Below are 18,238 nucleotides of genomic sequence, written 5' to 3' on the forward strand. Positions count from 1 at the left end.
ATTTACAACAACTAATACCTTGGATGTTCTGGCCTTTAAGTGTAGTAACAGGAATATGCAGACAAAACCAAGGAGTGGTACGCAACAATACTACCAATTATTGTTTAATAAATGCTGTTTTGTAAACGTAAAAGCAAAAATGAAGCAAATGTTTTAAAACTGATGAAAGAAAAATCTGTATAAATATTTTGTGAACTGTGTTATCTTAATGTTGTGGTGCAGAAATGCTCAAAAGGTGTTCAATCACAGCTGAAATGGACTTTTTAAAAATGTAGTAGAAGCAGCATACTGAAGAGTTGTGTGTGGTGCAGAAACATTTGCAAAGGAAAAGTGATTTTGTAAATAACCATAATTTTGTAGCGCCACTCCTGCTGGAAACAGTAAAGCTGTTTTCTTTGTTGAGAATTCTTATGAAGATAAAGTTAAGCTACAGATAAAGCAATAAAAAAAATGCCTGTGCATACTGTGTTCAGTCCAATGTAAAGTTTGTGCTACAATAAGAATGTTGAACTTTACACTTGTTCAGTTGGAGATAGGCCATAAAGTGAGGTAATGCCCTGATTGGTTTTTAGGTGTATTCTGTTATTTTGTTGAGCATTTGCTGACAATTAAGCTAATTTAGGATCAACCTCTTCATTACCCGGTGAAGACCCATGTTATGCATCTAAACACTAGCCACTGACCAAAAGGCTGCTTGTTACCATGGCTACCTGAGTTTATTCTTGTCACCGTATGTACAGTCAACTATCTCAATATTCATTTCTGACTTCATCTTCAATTTTTTTTTCTTAATTTCATCATATACTGTTCTTTTCCTACCTTATCAGTGATTTTTCATTCATCTTTTGCTTCTGTAAACTTTCTTGTTTAACATGCCTGTAAGAGTCATAAGGAGAGTTTGGAATACTTGTGTGTTTTTCACCCATGTGTTTCTCTGCATGTTGATCATGTTAGAAATCAGAGACAAAGTACCAGTATGCATTTTTTGAGGTGCATTCAAATTATGCAAATAAAAGTGGTGCTTAATTAAAGTCACACAATACTGATTCTTAAATGGACAGTTAAAGGCAAGCAAAGAATTATCATTTGAAAACCATCACCTGGTTACCAAACTAGATTAAAACATACAATTAAAAGCATACATTCTTGAAAACAAGACATTCTTTGTTGCTAAAATCTGAACAATTAAATATGCAATCAATTAAAATCATGATATAGAAAAATTGACAATAACAGATGTTTTAAATGACAATACACTATTCAAACAATATGGGCCTGAGTCATTAAGGAGAGTAAGGCAAACAAAGGAGTAAATGTTCTCCTGGACAAACCATGTCACAATGCAAGGGGTGCAAATTAGTTTATTATTTTGCACATAAGTTAAATACTGGCTGTTTATTCATCTAACACACAAATACTTGATAGCTTTATTTTTACACTGAAATTTAAAGTTGATTTAGGACATGTCCTATCCCAACGGTAATTCTGTCTTCACATTTTAAATTTACCTCCCCCTCCAATCCAACATGGTTTAGCCCAGGTGCAAAGTTACTCCTTTTTTATGCTTTTCTCGCCTTAATGACTCAAGTACATAGTGTGTCTTTAAAATAGACAATAATGCCATAGGGGTCTATTTATTAAAGGGAGAAAAACTCTTCGCATTATACATCAATGGGGTGTTTACCTGAGTGAAACCTGATTGTTTGAAAGCAAGCCAGCTGATGGAATAAATAGTGCTTCTTGGGCTCAACACACATTTCCAAACTGTAAATTTAGGATAATGAAGAACCAAGAAGATTGGGAGCAATAAAATATAGTTAACTGGCTTAACTTGGGTACTTTCGGATTTATTTTGTTACAATATATGTGTGTCTTTTGCATCTGTTTATTATTGTTTGGGTGTTCTTTTTATACGAGAAGTAGAGATTTAGGAAGATTCTACCTCTAGTGATCAATGCATTATATCACATAAGCACACTCACATATATTTACTGATACACCGTTACCTTTATTTTAACAAATATACTTTTTATACCACACTATGTAAGGCACTCCTGTTATCCTTTGTGACTTTTTCTAGAAACTGCACTTAAAAACAGGTGCAATTATATGTATTTACATATATTTGTATTGTATATTCACAGTTGGGATTGTTCAGAAAGAAGTGCCACAAGCCTTGTCCCTCCCTATATATATAGCTTTACAAAAGGCATAGAGACCAAATGAAATCTCTTTTTCCAATTGTGAGCAAAACCTGCACATTTGAAATGCACATTTGTGTGCCTGATCCATATTAGGCACATCCTCTTCAGCTCAACTCCTCTCATTTGCAAACTTTTTCACCTACGCAGAAGCCACTTTGGCCAGCATATCCATACAGATTTTTGGAACACTGTGCAAAATAGTCCAAAAGTGGGCTCTGTTAGGTGTTCATCTGTTGCACATTATGCAGGTCAGATGTGTCTCCCTCTGAGTGCTGATTGTAGGGCCACACTTTATAAGTTCTCACCTGTCCTGCAGTCATTGCCAGTGATAGCGTTACACGTTAGCCTTCTGGGTCCTGAATCTGTGTTCTTTGTGCTTCTGACCCTGTATCAGTAGTTTCTGACTCTATATTCAATTGTTTCCTGGTTTCTGATATCTGGAATTGCATCTTATAGTCTGCTGGTTCCTGGCTCTGTGTTCACTTGTCTACTGGATGCTGATATCTGGCTTTGAATCTGCACTTGACTTTATTCATATAGCTCTACACAGTATCCACATGCACGGACTGCAGTAATTATCATTTGATCACTCTGTGGGGCTTCGCATTGATAACACTGATCACTGGACTCTGTTATAGTCCTGCATTAACTTATAGAGTGTGACAATCTGCACCAGCATTACCTCAGAGACTACATGTAATATTCTTGCATTGCCTTATAGATTGTGAGAATCTGCACCAACATTGCTTCTGAGACCCCTTGTTATATTACTGTATTGCCTCAGGGACCATGTTATATTCTTGCATTACTTCAGAGACTGTGTTATATTTCCTACACTACATTAAAAACTGTGAGATCTGCACCAGCATTGCTTTAGAGATGGTATTATATTCCAGCATTGTCTTTTGAATCTGGCTCTTTCCTGCATTACCTCAGAACAGGGGCGGATTGGCCATGGAACGTAGCGGTAAAAACCCCGGGAGGCCGACAGCCTCAGGAGGCCGATTAGTGTCTTTTTAGGGGTTTATTAAAAAAAAAAAAAAAAATTATGTGTAGCGCGCCCGAACGGCGGGGGAGGGGGAAAGGCAGTGTTGTACTAGGTAGCTGGCCCCTCCTCCGGGACCAGCCACCTACCTTAATGTGGCCGAGGAAAATGGTCTCTCCCCTCTCCCCCCTCTGTGGCTGCTGCAGTCTCCTACACAGGTCACATGGGACGTGTCACATGACAGCTGCCGTCCCATGTGTGCAGTGAGGGGGAGTCTTCAGAAGGAGCCAGGTAAGTGTATATGTCTGCTAAAGTGTATGTGTGTGTGTGTGTGTCTCTCTGCTATAAAGTGTGTGTGTGTGTGTGTGTGTGTGTGTGTGTGTGTGTGTCTCTGCTAAAGTGTATGTGTCTCTCTCTCTGCTATAAAGTGTGTGTCTCTCTCTCTGCTATAAAGTGTATGTGTGTGAGGGGGGCTACTAAAGAGTATGTAGGAGAGGAGAGAGGCTGCTAAAGGGTGTTTAGGATAGGAGTGGGGGCTACTAAAGAGTATGTAGGAGAGGAGAGGGGCTGCTAAAGGGTGTTTAGGATAGGAGTGGGGGCTGCTACAGGGTATGTAGGATAGGAGGGGGGCTGCTAAAGGGTGTTTAGGATAGGAGTGGAGGTTGCTACAGGGTATGTAGGAGAGGAGGGGGGCTACTAAAGGATGTATAGGATAGGAGTGGAGGCTGCTACAGGGTATGTAGGAGAGGAGGGGGGCTACTAAAGGATATATAGGATAGGAGTGGAGGCTTCTACAGGGTATGTAGGAGAGGAGGGGGGCTACTAAAGGATGTATAGGATAGGAGTGGAGGCTGCTACACGGTATGTAGGATAGGAGGGGGCTACTAAAGGGTATGTAGGATAGGAGTGGGGGCTGCTAAAGGTTGGATTGGGAGGGTCTTAATATATTGTGTGATAAGAGGGAAGGGAGGGGGCTGCCTTAATAGTTCATGGGTGGGAGATAGGGTATTAATTTAATGGTGGAGTTTATGTTGGGGCTAATTATTTAATGGGTGCTAATATTTGTGGGTTGATGGTGGGGCAATTAAATTTATTGGTGGGATAATTTCATTTAATGCTGGGCCTATTAAATTAATATGGAGTGAAGGGACCTTTAATTTAATGCTGGGATGGTTTGGGGCTATTAATTGAATGTGGGGCTGAGTTTGGGAAGGAGAGATATTTATTATTTAAATGTGAATATTAATTATGTAATGCCGTGATGTTTTTGGAAAATGGTTATATTAAATGTAAATGCTATTAATTTATTGCTGGGGCTGTTTGGAGGGAGGGAAATAGGCCTAATTATTAAATGTGGGTGCTATTAATTAAATGCCAGGGATGGTTGGAGTTTTCTAAATTTCATGTACCCATTTTTTTTTCCATGTAGGGCCGCCAACATTCCAGGATCCAGACAAGCAGCAACTGATCCAACAGCCACAGGTGGTGACAGTGACAAGAACAGGTAGGAGAGAGGAGGACAGTCTGCCAACTGTCCTGAATCTGGTGAGACAGTCCAGAATGTCGGTGACCGTCTCGCTTAGGATTTGGTCCTACTGAAAGGACAGTTGGGAGGTATGCCCCGCTTCACACTGTACTACTTGTGAAGGCAGAGCTGCGTGTACCTAACAGTAGTGCACACAGTTTTGCCTGTTTATTTGTCATATATGATAACCCCCCTGTCTTAAGTACCCCGGGGCCCCCGGAGCCTTATTCCAGCTCTAGCGATACTTTAGTGGTTCTCGCCTTGATTCCATTGCCTCCTTCTACCTTGCATTGGTCCCATTCTCAGATCACTTTGCTTAACATATGGCCAGCCCCCATTGCACTGACAATATCATTAATCCTGCCTCCTTTAAACTTACTATATCACCAGCAAACCCTTGGAATAGCTCTCCCCTTCACTTATGCCATTGTCTGCCAACCCTCCCTGCACTGTTATTAAATCAAACCACCACCAATCACTGAGCACATTTAGGGCTCATACATAATTGTTACCAAAGAAGTGTTTTCTTGCAGATGCTTGAAGTATTTTACTTTTCTGGTGATCACACTTGATAGCCGTTTATTATAAGGATTATTTTTGATGCATTGTTTGAAACACACAGTACACATTTTTAAATATTAAAGAGAGATTTGACTGGTAGTTACAGCTCATGATGTCAGGGAAAGATGCAACAGTGCGGTGAGGTGCTCATATGCTGCAGACTGATCAAATAGGATTCTGCCAACATGTTTCATAATAGTTAAACTTATTAAACAAAGTCAGATATGTTTCTATGAAGGGAATTTTGGAAGGATGTGTTAGTAGGCAACTAAAAGAAGTTTGAGCACAGAGGTATAAATCAGTCTCAGATAATGTAAAAGATTTCATGTATTTTTATAGCACAGGACTAGCAGCTTTTTCCCTGCTTTGCTTTAGAAATGACCTACTGTGTCTTAAGTCATCACATCTAGGTTTTCCTAAATGTTACTACAACCGAATTCCAGTAGTTTTAAATCCCGCCTACTTTTGTGTTGGCCCCACCCACAGTTGATTTGGACCCGCCCACATGAGGCCACTTCAAGAATTTTTTCCAGGGCCACTTTAAGTTCCCAATCCGCCCCTGCCTCAGAACCTTTGTTATTGCCTATATACTTCTTGATTACTGCCAAATCCAGTTTTCTAGAGCTTTGTCCATCACTCTATCCAGTTTACTGCAATAAACTCCTTATTGTTTTTACTATAGCATCACCTCTGATTTCCTAACAGGCACGATCATAGATAAATCTTAAAATGTTTATGGGTTTATAATAAATGGATCCTTGTCAATGCTAGGTATACCAGCTTTACCATACATTGCACCCATTTTGCAACTATTTAACTGTAAGACCTACTGTGAATAACCCGAAACATTGTTCAAGTCTAAGGGAACTTACATAGAATTTACCTACATATGCAAGCTGAAATATACATATGCTGATTTCATTTACCTACATCTTTGTTTCAGATTCAGCTATACATAGGTGACTATTTTGGCAAGAAGCTAGGGCATTAGCAAAGCCATAGAAACCTGTGTATTTGGTAGGGGCCCAGCAGCATAAAGGAACCGGAGGAGAACTTGTGAATTAATATATAAATTTTTTGGGTCGCAAATGGGATTGGCAAATTCTGAACAAAATGTATATGCACTTCAGAAAACCCCCCTCTGCTTGGAAATAATGTATTAGTGTAACTATGTTTGAGCTGGATCATATGTCATATCTGGGTGTATTTAGCAAATAGGAAAGTGGAAACTTGGAGGGTTGAGGCACACTTTCCAACATTATGGGGCACTGTTATTTTTAGTTACCTCTATGACCTGAATGGTTTGGCATCTCAAGTTTCTGCAAAGCTTATTATACTGAAGATGTTTCCCCATTCTTTCACATTACCTTGGTGTATGAGGCAGCTTTGCACCTTCCGATGGCTTAACACTGTCAAAACCTTGCTCCTCCAGTCGGACTTCAATACAGTCTTTGGATCGCTTTATACTGTAACCAGGTGATATGACCAGGAACTTCTCCATCTAGAAAAATGGATCAGAAATGTGTAAATTACAGGACAACCCTTAAATAAAAACTTTTATTAGAAATAAAATTAGAAATAAAATTAAATATAGTAAATTTTACTATTACGTAATATTTGCAGAAATGCTCAGTAGTCCATATTTTACAATTGAAAACATGATATAGAACAGGCCTGGCCAACTGTGGCCCTGCAGGTGTTGTGAAACTACAAGCCATAGCATACCTTACCAGCTATCATCTGGCTATCTACTGGCAAAGCATGCTGGGACTTGTAGTTTGGAGAGTCACATGTTATCCAGGCCTGATAAAGAGAGATCATTGTTTCAATGTATATTTGTATTACTTTTTTTTTTTTTTTTTTAAATGAATAGAAATGTATGTATAGTTTGGTGTATCAGGATGATTCAAGATCCAAAGATGTACATTTTTGGTGCCAACTTCACCAATGCTTCCATTGGTTGAATTATAATGAAAAGGTCATCAGTAGCATAGCAAAGGTAGCAACAAGGCCCAAATCCTGCTGGAACCACTTTAATTTTATAGATTCAGGGCTAGAATATCTGTGGATAAGATTTTTGTTGTGACCATTTCTGCTTTTCTCCATTTATACAAATAAATTGCAGTCTATATTAACAAAAAAGAGTTTGAATAGAAACCATCAATGTCTTAAATTACCTTTAAGGTGTTCTGTGAAAATATATTTTATGTTAAACATTTCTGCACAGTATTATTTCAGTTAAAAAGACTTATGCTGGCAACATATACTGCGATAATATTGGTCATCTGGTCCAATATCATAGTGTGTGGCCTCAAAATAACCTTGAATAGATTGGATTATTTTCGGGTATGCTGGTAAATCCAGTTGCTGACAGTTTTCTGCCTGTGTGATCCTATCACTTAGACCAAGTGGCTGGATTGGCCTATGTATGGCCAGTTTTAGCTATTTTCACTAAATGTATTACAATACTTCCAGTGAAGCAGGTCTGGACTAAAAGGATATCATGTAAAATAGTATATTTTTGCCAGTGCAGGATGTTATAGCTACTCAAAAAGTAAGTAGGGGAGTAGAGAGTAGGGAAAGTTCTCCAAACTGCTGCAGGCTACAAATGTGAATTAATCAATTGTTGCTTGTATTGAGAAATGCTGGCAGGATTTATATGACCAATCAAAGGGCCAGGATTTTAAATCTGGGTCTTTAATAATATATTGCAAAGAGCAACAGTAAACCATATCTACCAGATAACAGGTTTTAGCAGTCTAGTGTAGCCAGACAGGTTAAGCAGTTATCCTTTTGGTTACTGTGGATTAAAGTATGTGGTTGCTGTTTGTACAATTTTATTATTGAGCTCCTTGTGTTGGCTACAAGAAATGTTAGACATTCAAGACATTCAAAAACCATTAATACTGTAATGAATCCATCATATAAAGAATATTAAGGATAGAATAGTATAGATAAATCTATCATTACATTAAATGCCTCCATAAGAGAACTTGTGAGTATTACAGATAGAGCTATATGACCGTTCTGCTAGTGCTGAGTAGGTGTAATCACAATCACACTAACTTCGGTGGATCCTCTGCTTGTTGTTCTTGATTCAGAAAGTCTTTGAGATGTCCACCTTCTACACAAAGAAACAATGATAGTATAAGTTTACAAGATGAAAAACAAACAGGAAAAATAAACATAGTGGATGTAGTAATTAAATAAAAGGAAACATAATTATAAATGTTAACTGTTTACCACCAAATGTAATCCTCTTATCAAATGAAGTAGAAACAGAACAGGTAATAAATGGAAGTGGTAAACCAGGTGACATACTTGGCACAGGAAGATGGTGTGGCAGACAATAGATCTCTTTCCTTTACTGCTTTAAGAGACCCAGGAAATGGAGATGTCCTTAAAAAACAAAAAGATAGGTTTCAGACGATGAGAATTAAAAAATTGGACTCAAATACTGGAGGGGCCAGCTTTTAAATACACTGCATAACAAGTATGATATATTCATACATGGGCTAGTGTAGGAAAATGTGAATATTAACATTTTCAACTTAGTCAAACATTTTGACAAGCAAGATTTTAGAGAGACAATATTCCTTTTTAAAGACATGATAAAAGTGGGTTGCCCCTCAGAAATATTGCTTATCATAATGTCTCCAGAAATAAAATTACAAAATAAGTTTGCACATCATAAGGCTGTGCTGCATTAATTCTAACCATTATATATAGCCCTAACACTAGCCCTGTTTCAAAAATTATCTCAAGCTTTAACCATAAGCCTGACATTGGCCCTAAATCAGGACTAAAACCTTCCTGTAAATCTAACTCAAACTCTAACACTAACAGTCCTAACAGAGCCCTGATCTTGCATTTCCAAACTCAAATTCTGTATTAAACTCTCACAAGGGATATTTTATTCAAGTAGAATCAAAATAACGCTTTTCTTTTTTTTCTGTGTGCTGCTTTATTGAGAAAACTTGACAACAATTTGGGCACACTAATGTGATCTTCAGATGGGGCTATCTAATGTCATACAGTTGCCTCAATCTTGGTAGTCATTTGTTACCTCCATTTATAATTATTTATTTTATTTTTATTTTTTTTACATAGATTTTTTCTTTGGGGGGCTTACAATATGTATTGGTATCAATGATGTATGATGTTCTAAAAGTGACACTCCTCTTTGCCTTTAAGTTTGGACTTTGTCACTAACTGAGAGTCTTCTTGGCATTTCTTAACAGTGTAATGGGTATGATTCAGAGGAATCTTACACATAATAACCACACATGTCATGCCCACCACAGGCGCACCACAGGCGCACAGATCGTTGCAGATAGAAGTGCAAAATGAAATAACATATAATATATAGTACTTCCAAACATTAGATTCTGAATGAAAAGATTGGACAGTAGTTCACAATCTTTTCATAATAGATAGTCTATAAGAGTCATTCATAATAATTCCCACTTCTGTGGAACTTTCAAAAGTTTGTGATCTTTCAATAATTGGTAACTCCTGAAATCCAGTAATGGTTAATGAAGTAAAAAGATCACTCTCACGGTTAAAGCCAAATCTTTTAGTCTCTCAGCCACAAGGTAATTTCATAACATACAAAACAAACAGAGAAGATGGATATGGATATTACATGCTGAGTTCTACATGAAGCTCTGGTAGGAGTGCATTTTCTCTCTTAATGAGGATTTTTTGTTTATTGATATGAAGGAGAGTAGATGGTTCCTATATAGGGAACTATTTTATGATGTTTTAATAAAGTGTTGGAGTTTAATCTGCTAAAGTAATACACCTACACACAAGTTCATATAAAAGAGTTTAGATTTGAAAGTAAGAATTTGGATGAAAAAACATCATCTCTGAATAATTCTCTAGCTTTCCTAAACATGCAAATTACAATATATTAGTTTGTTTTTATAATGTATATCATTGACGTAAAAAAAAAGAAAATTAAATGCGTTGCTTACTATTCCAAAATTGATACATAGAGTACATACAACCTCCACACAGGTAAAGGGTATATGAGTCAGGAATCAAACTCATGACTCCATTCGTGGGAGGTGGATTAACTAATCACTAAGGTAACATTCAGTTGGAAATATAAATACATTCTATATACTACAGCGCGAAACTCAACAATACAGCATGTGTGCAACAGATGTAAGAGCTACACAATAGTACTCTTCCTTATTACCCACAAATACAAATATATGCCAGTTAAGATCGGCACGGGTACCTTAGTGGTAGCTCTTCTGGCTCACAGCACTGGCGTCAGGACTTCGAATACCAAGCATGGCCGTAGCATCTGTGTGCAGCTTGTGGCCCTTATTTATTAATGAAAGGAACATGAGGAACTTTGACTAAAACAGCCTATGTTTTGCTTTTGCAAGGGCTAGTATTAGGATAGTATTTACCTAATAAGAAAAGTAATGGTTTGCTTTCATGTAACACACACTTGTTAGCTTGATTTTTACTCTGTCATTCAAACGTGATCTGCTACTCGCTCAACCACAATGATAATCTGTCCTCAGATTTTAGATGTATCTCCCCCTCCAATGCCACTTTCTTAGGCCAAGGTGCATTTTTTATTTATTACTATGTTTTACTTTCCAAAAGGATGATGCCCCACAGGTCACATTCACATTATTATGTGCATGCTGACATCTATGACTATGAATGGCGGTAGACTCAGAGGGGGTTGGCTTGATTTTGAGGGGACTTTCTTAGACTAAACTGTAACATTGTCTTGAAACCTTGTTTTTTCTCCATGTACGGCTTGTATGTGTTATGTTATGTGCTCAGCTTTACCAAAACTCTATGCAGACCACAGTCGAGCTGCATGGTGGTTTAGTCGCTTGCACTACTGCATTACAGTACGGAGTCATGAGTTCAATTCCCAACCATTCCCTTATATGTGTGGACTTTGTATGTTCTCTTCCATGTTTGTGTGGGTTTACTCTGATATTCTAAGTTGATGTACGCAATGCTCTTTTTCTAATTTTAATTGGGCTAAAGTATTAATTTGGTTGGCTATTTGGCATATATCTTCCTTAATGATTCACGCCCCCAGAGCACCTTATATGTATGATATTACTACGAATGACCTACCTTTTGAAGGTTGAGTGTTGTGAAATGCAATTAGCATCTGCCAACCATAATTGTTTTCTTCATCTCCTGCTTGTATGCCTTATCTGTGTGTGTTCTCCCCATGTTAGTGTGGATTTCCTTGCAAATTCCAAAGACATACTAGTAGCGTCATTTGCTGCTAACAAATTGTTCCCAGTCTGTCTGTGTTACGGCTTTTACATTGTAAGGTGTTTTGGGACAGATTACCTTCTCTGTTCAGTGAGGCAGAATTAGTGGTGCTATATACATGTGGAAATGATAATGTAGTATTAGCAAAACTATATACCTTAAATGTTGTTCGTTTTTAATTTAAATCTCCATTCTTCATTGTCTTAATCCCCACATGTTGTGCAATTGTAATATCTTAATAAAGACACACACCAATTAATCTCTTTGATTATAATATATTATTTTGAACATGTTGGGGGAAAAAAATCTAGAATTGTAAAAAAAAACAAAAACGGATTTTTCTCTCATATTTGCAGATTTTGCGCCCGTGTCTGGCTGTTATTTCGGCCAAAGAAGGGGATTCGCGAGGCCAGATTGACCTGGATTCTGGAGCTGTAAAAATAAATAAAAAAAAAAGGTCTACCGATTTTTCAAAACACACAGGAGTTAGCAGACACGTGTACTGTAACTTTACTTTCACATTACACCAATGTGTAATGGGATGCAAAATACATTTCGAGCCCTCCCTCTTGGACTTTGTCATAGGAGGACCTTCCCCTCTCCCCTCCCCCGCCCCCCTAGCTGTGCTTTGAGCTCACTGAGTTACTGTGCTTATTGTTTACTGTACTGTGCTGTCTCACCTCGTATTGTAATTTTGTTTGTCCCTGTACGGCGATACGGACACCTAGTGGCGCCCTATAAATAAAAATTAATAATAATAAAAGAGGGCGAAGGCTTTTTGGTTGCAAAATCTGTAGTGGCCAGGGAAGGGGGAGGGGGGAAAGAGTTTTGTTTTTTTTCAAAACAACTTAGTAGGGCCATCATGATGGAAACCTGTGACATTTATAAGTATGTATAATTTAATTGGCCATGTGTGAAATCAGGGATTTAGTACCACTACAATGAGCGGATAAATGGGTGAAAATGATGTAAAGATTTTAATGTCAATACTTACCATCAACCAATGCCTCCACTATCTCCTCCTCCTCCTTCTCAGGCTGTTGGTCCGCTGCTTCCTCCTCCTCCTCCGGCTGCTGGGCCGCTGCCTGCTCCTCTGGCTGTTGGGCCGCTGCCTCCTCCTCCTCATCAGGCTGACAGGAGTTGAACATATAGCCCATACTGTCAGAAGAGGCGACAGATTCACAAAACTTTGTTTTTGTGAATCAACTTGGATTTTTAATTTATCTACTCTCAGCCCTATGGGTTTGAATGAGGCACTAGATCACCATTGTCTTAACTGATTTATGCTGATTGAAATGTAGCATTTTAATTATATTATCTGTAATATGTCAGCTGTCATTATATAGACCAGATAGTCCCCCTCTTTTCTTCGCCTCTCCCTTCTCTCTTGTGTTTCTAGCTTTTAGTATGGGAATAATGTTAACCATATAAATATATGATGTTATTACTCAATAATTCAAGAGTTTTGAATTAAATTTATCTCTCTATATATTTACATAATTTCTTCACCTATTTTCTCAATTTTTACATTTTTATAATATTATTTTTTATTGTAACAATTATTCTATATATGTATATATGTTTAATTTAAATTTAATTTAAATTTTTTGTGGGTTTACATTTATTCTATATGTGATTGTTTTTGTTATTATTCAATGTATTATTGATTTATACTATTGTTTTTGTGCGATACTTGTTAATTACCTATATTGGATTGATTGATACCAACACCTGTGTCTGCTAAGTCGGGCATGTTGAAATAGAGGCTCTACTGGGACTGACCATTAAGCTTTGAGAAAGTGTTGAGACCAACACGAAACACGTCAGCGGTCAGTTACGGAACATAGCATGAGATGCTTTTTAGTTGCTGTTTTATCTGTATACTCCTAAGGGGACCCTTTTAGAAGGAACGCTTGTTACTATTTACTCTGCTGCCAAAGAGACAACCTTTGAAGGCGCACACCTCCTGCGAGTGCAGGATAATTAATTCAGTGTTGTAGCATGCTCGGGTCTGTTGCCAGAATTTAGCTTCAGTGGCTCCACTCCCTCCGGAGGGTTCTAAATCTCCATTCTGGTACCGTTAAGATTTGTACTCTGCACATTATCTGGGAATAGCAAGTGAACGAAATTTCACACTTGCAAACATGACGGAGCTTTAACCATTTGAATTCGGAATCTGCTGCCAGGCTGTTTATATCTACTATCTGAGCTTATAAAACAACTGAACTTTGCAATGTTTTGTCGCATTTATGATATAATTACCTGAAATACCCTCTGATTAGTGGAGTCAAGTGCTATTCAATATATGATTGGTCACGATTAATCTATGGAGCTGGACTAATATACAAGGAGATTATTCTGATTTAGCAGCTTATTGAATATTTGTCTAGATGCACAAATTGCTTTTTATGTTTGTAATTAAAAGTACAGTCTTTATTTGTAATCATCTTTTGCAATATCTATATGGGTGTTATTTTAATTAAGGCAATATCAATTTTAATCCATCCGCCTGAATCGCGTCATTTTGGCCCCCGCCCCCACAAGAAAAATGATGTTTTGTCGCGGGGGCGGGGCCAAAATGACGCAATTCACCAAGAATTGCCTCATTTTGCCAAGGGATTTGAGGGATGCGGGAGAAATGCCATCTCTCCCAGGAGTCCGGGAGACGGACCCGAATTTCAGGAGTCTCCCAGACTTTCCGGGAGAGTTGGCAAGTATGTTTTAATCACTTTTCACAGTGCAGTCTCCCTTTTGAGTACCTGTGTGTAAAATGTCTGCCTATCATTCAACCTATCTTCTAGCAAGGTGGGTATAGATGGAGCGATGATACGAGTACTCCGTGCTTAGCAATTAGGAGGAGACATGTACTCGCAATACAATGTGTATTTAGTAGCAGCTGTGCTCTCCAGCTCTTTTTGAATGTTTTTGGGCAGACACATTTGTTTGTTGTACACTTGGAAGACATTAGTGCAGTACTATTTGATATGTCTTAAGAGATATTATGTAGCTGGTTGGTAATAGGAAACTAAATGCTTATACATCAAGCAATGTAAGTGTAATTTGTCACTTTACATGAGTCATGTATTCCTGGATATGCTGGTGAAAAGTGTCACATTTAGAGCTACATTCTGCTAATGGGTTTTACACACAAAACCCAGGAGTAAGCACACTACAGCATTGTTGGCTTGAATCTTTGAAATGTCTTTAATGAATATCGTTTGACCCCCCCCCCCCCCCCCAAAAAAAAAAATGATATCCACAGTAATATCAATAATCCTTATGACTCTCCTTTGCACTCTCTTTAGTTTCTTTGCCCTTTTATTTGAAATATTATATTTGGATTTTTGGTGCTCCGGCCCAGGATTTGGATATTGGTGAGTACTCTGTGCCATAAACAATGCAGACGAAGTAGCAATAGGAATGGAATCCGTGCACTTTTCTTTAAATTTATCAGGTCCTCAGAAGGGGATTGAGGGCCGTTACTGATGGATGAGAATTGAATAGCACTATTTGCAATTACATATACCTGTATGGATAATGTTTGAATACTTTTTTGCTTGAATTTTGTACTCATGCTGTTTATGTTATTCTCTCCTTTCCTATTTGGTGATGTTGCATTTGCCAATATATAAGTTTTGATTTTTCAAACTATCTGGGGGTGGATTATAATGTAAGGTAGTTCAAAATGGTTTTTTTGTACTGCTTGTAAAAAGGTAAATCTCTGACTTTTGAAAATCCACTTTTGGACACATTACAGGTCTATAATTCAAATGCATAAGCATTTATATACTAATGTTCATGTACTTGCAAACTATGTAGGAGCCTGAGGAATGCATTGTTTTTCCTAAGCATGCAATAAATTAGATTTAGGTGGGGGGAGATTAAGCAATGTAAATGTTTGACATTTGTTGTTGTTTTATAATTGTTTCAAATCTCTTTATATTATAGTAAAAATGTCTGATGCTGGCCAAAGCACTCAAGGGATAAGAACCAGGCGGCAATATAATCTTAGCGGGCGTGAATTAAAAATCTTTGTGTCAATGACCATTGATAAATTTCATTCGCACACCAGGCGTATGTCGACCTTAGAAACAAGCCGCCATTGGGAAGAAATCACTCAACAAGTGTATACCTACCCTATATAGTCTACTGTTTGTACTGTGTACGGCGCTGCGAAAATCTTGTGGCGCCTAACAAATAAATGATAATAATAATAATAATAACAAGTGAACGCCATCGCTCCTTGTCTGCGGATGCCCAATGAAGTAAAGAAGCAGTAAAATTAATAGGTTATCAAAAACCCCCAAAAAATTTAAACTACTCTAAACATAGTACAAAACTGACGACTGTTACCTTGACACATATTTTACCAGTGTAAATAATTTGTATTTGAATGCCAGATTTGTACCTAGGAAATGTGCATTGTAGTGTCAAAGAATAGTTGTACAAATTTACATATTACTTTCAGACAATTATCCACCCAGGACAAGGAACACACATTTAGCAGTGTGTGTGGGTGTGTTTTTTGTGTGTAAATTGCAACATAACAATGTTAAGTTCCCTGGTTTTTAATAAAAATGTATTTAAAGTAATATATTTATGTCTTTTGTACAGCTGGGCTGACTATAAACAATATTTTTTTAAAAAAAAGAATAGAGGCAAGGAGGCACGCTGAGGAACGGGTGGTGGCAAGGAGTGAGCAAGCATCGCCATTTTAGAGGAGTCTCTGGTCGAGTTGATACTTGCAGCGACCCACCCTTAACACGGCTGTTATCTCCTCTAGGTACATTTGGACTATATACTATTGATGTCTGTTAATGTTTGTGTTTTGTTTAGGAACACGTTGCACCTCTATCAATATGCACATCATACTGACTCTAATTTCATTAATGATTCTCAAATGTGTTAATCTTTTGTTACAATATAACCCTAAACCTAAAATCAGAATCATCTTAATGGATGCATCACTATTGACATTAATTGAATGTTTTTATTTTTCAATTTAAACCTAAACATTTTCTTTTAAATTTTTTTACTGAGCTGGTGGAGGAGCACGAAAGTCAGGCTGCAAACCCAGACGTACACCAAGTGGAGGCGGCTGCCCATTATGTTGAGTCTCCTCGGAGGGAGCATACAAAACTCTTGAGGCAGCTGACACTTTCGCACATAAGCCAACACTTTGAAGCTGCCACTCAGTCCACGTTTGTAATATGTCCAATACCCTCACCCGTCTAGAGAACAAATTTGACAAACACATGACCACTTTAATTCAACCCTCACCTTCTTGTCTCAAATCGTCATCATTCAGGAAACTTCACAACGTCCTCCACTAAATGTCATTCCTTCACCGACTCCTCAGCTCACTAATCCTGATAATTCACCACTTTCTATTTCTCTGCCTCCTTCCCCTTCTCATCCTTCCGCACAGCCCTCGGAACACCCCGCAGACAGAGCCGTAACTAGGGTGGTGCGGGCAGTGCCGTCGCCCCGGGCGCAAGCCCAAGAGGGCGCAGCAGCCGCCCGCTACCTTCCCCTCCCCGCCGGCATAGTAAAAAAAAAATAATGTGCGGCAGTGTTAATAAAGAAAAAAAAAAAAAAAAAAGAAAAAAAAAGGGTCACCTGATCTCGCGGCGGCTCCCTTTCTTTAGTACTTTAAAATCTGTAATCCCCATTGCTGACTGATGTCCCTTACCCAGTGGCATGACTTGGCAGACACATACACTATTAACAGTCACCCGTCTGCCTTAACGGCCATCATCTGACACAGTACTTTGTCAGAAGAAATGATAATAAAATATTGGTGTGGCATCAGAACAGCTGATTTAATTCCTCCTCACAACAGGACTTGTATGTTATCTGTGCCGAGTGCTGCATACCTCAGATTCCTCCGGCACAGCTCTTATCTATCAGACAGTAGCTGAGAGCAAGGGGGAGCTCGGGAGCAAGTAACGAGGAAGGCAGCGGAGTGTCTGACCTCCTAAAGGTAGGGACCTTTCACCTTAGAGCTTACTTCCCATGTCCAGATGCTGGTATCTTTCTGCATTGCGTCCTAGTCTCTTTTTAATGCATTATATCATTTGACACATTATAGTTTTGAAGTGGAACAAAGTCTAAAATATAATATTGATTTGTTAGAATAATTGCCAATTGTATTGTCTTGCATTCTTTGTATCTTAGAATAGCAGTTTAAACTGCCAGTAAAATGTATTATGTTTGCCTTATTGCCTTACTTTTGTTCATATTTTAGTTTGTCTTTTACAAATAGTCCAGGCTAGCATTTCCATTATCTTATACATTTCTGCACAATCAGTGTTTTTACATGTATGAATACATGCCTCTAACTTGGGGGTTAATTGCTCTATCACACACATCAGCAAATTTCCAACACCAAGGTGAGAGTAGCAATAACAAGTACTGACAAATATACACATGTAAGGTTGAACGCAAGAGTTGTCAAACCTTGTATACAACTTCTCCAGACCTCTATATATGTGTCCAAATATTCTATAACCCATAGCAACCAGTGTTTTCCTTTCACTTTGTGAACTTTCCTAGACAGTTATATAATCTGATTTATATGGATTACAGCCCATATACTTAATTTTCTTTAATAATGCCTGATTGCAAATACATACGAGACTGTCATAACCACTGCCTGTAGTTGGAGCAAGAGATACGGCAGAAAAACAAGTAATT

The 18,238-nt window shown here is 38.0% G+C and overlaps 1 protein-coding gene across 2 annotated transcripts in view; it reads right to left on the bottom strand.

The window, feature by feature from the left end:
* The window catches only part of FLACC1 (flagellum associated containing coiled-coil domains 1), a 72,758-nt gene that overhangs the window by 23,650 nt on the left and 30,870 nt on the right, over positions 1 to 18,238 (bottom strand). For both annotated transcript variants that reach the window (XM_075178593.1, XM_075178592.1), the window contains exons 3-6: positions 8,597 to 8,674; positions 8,342 to 8,399; positions 6,643 to 6,776; positions 820 to 876 (exon numbers count right to left, since the gene is read on the bottom strand). In XM_075178593.1, coding sequence (XP_075034694.1) covers positions 820 to 876; positions 6,643 to 6,776; positions 8,342 to 8,399; positions 8,597 to 8,674 — 327 coding nt within the window. The remainder of the gene's footprint in view (positions 1 to 819; positions 877 to 6,642; positions 6,777 to 8,341; positions 8,400 to 8,596; positions 8,675 to 18,238) is intronic.

Source organism: Mixophyes fleayi, chromosome 7, assembly GCF_038048845.1.
Source record: "Mixophyes fleayi isolate aMixFle1 chromosome 7, aMixFle1.hap1, whole genome shotgun sequence".
Classification (NCBI taxonomy): Eukaryota; Metazoa; Chordata; class Amphibia; order Anura; family Limnodynastidae; genus Mixophyes; species Mixophyes fleayi.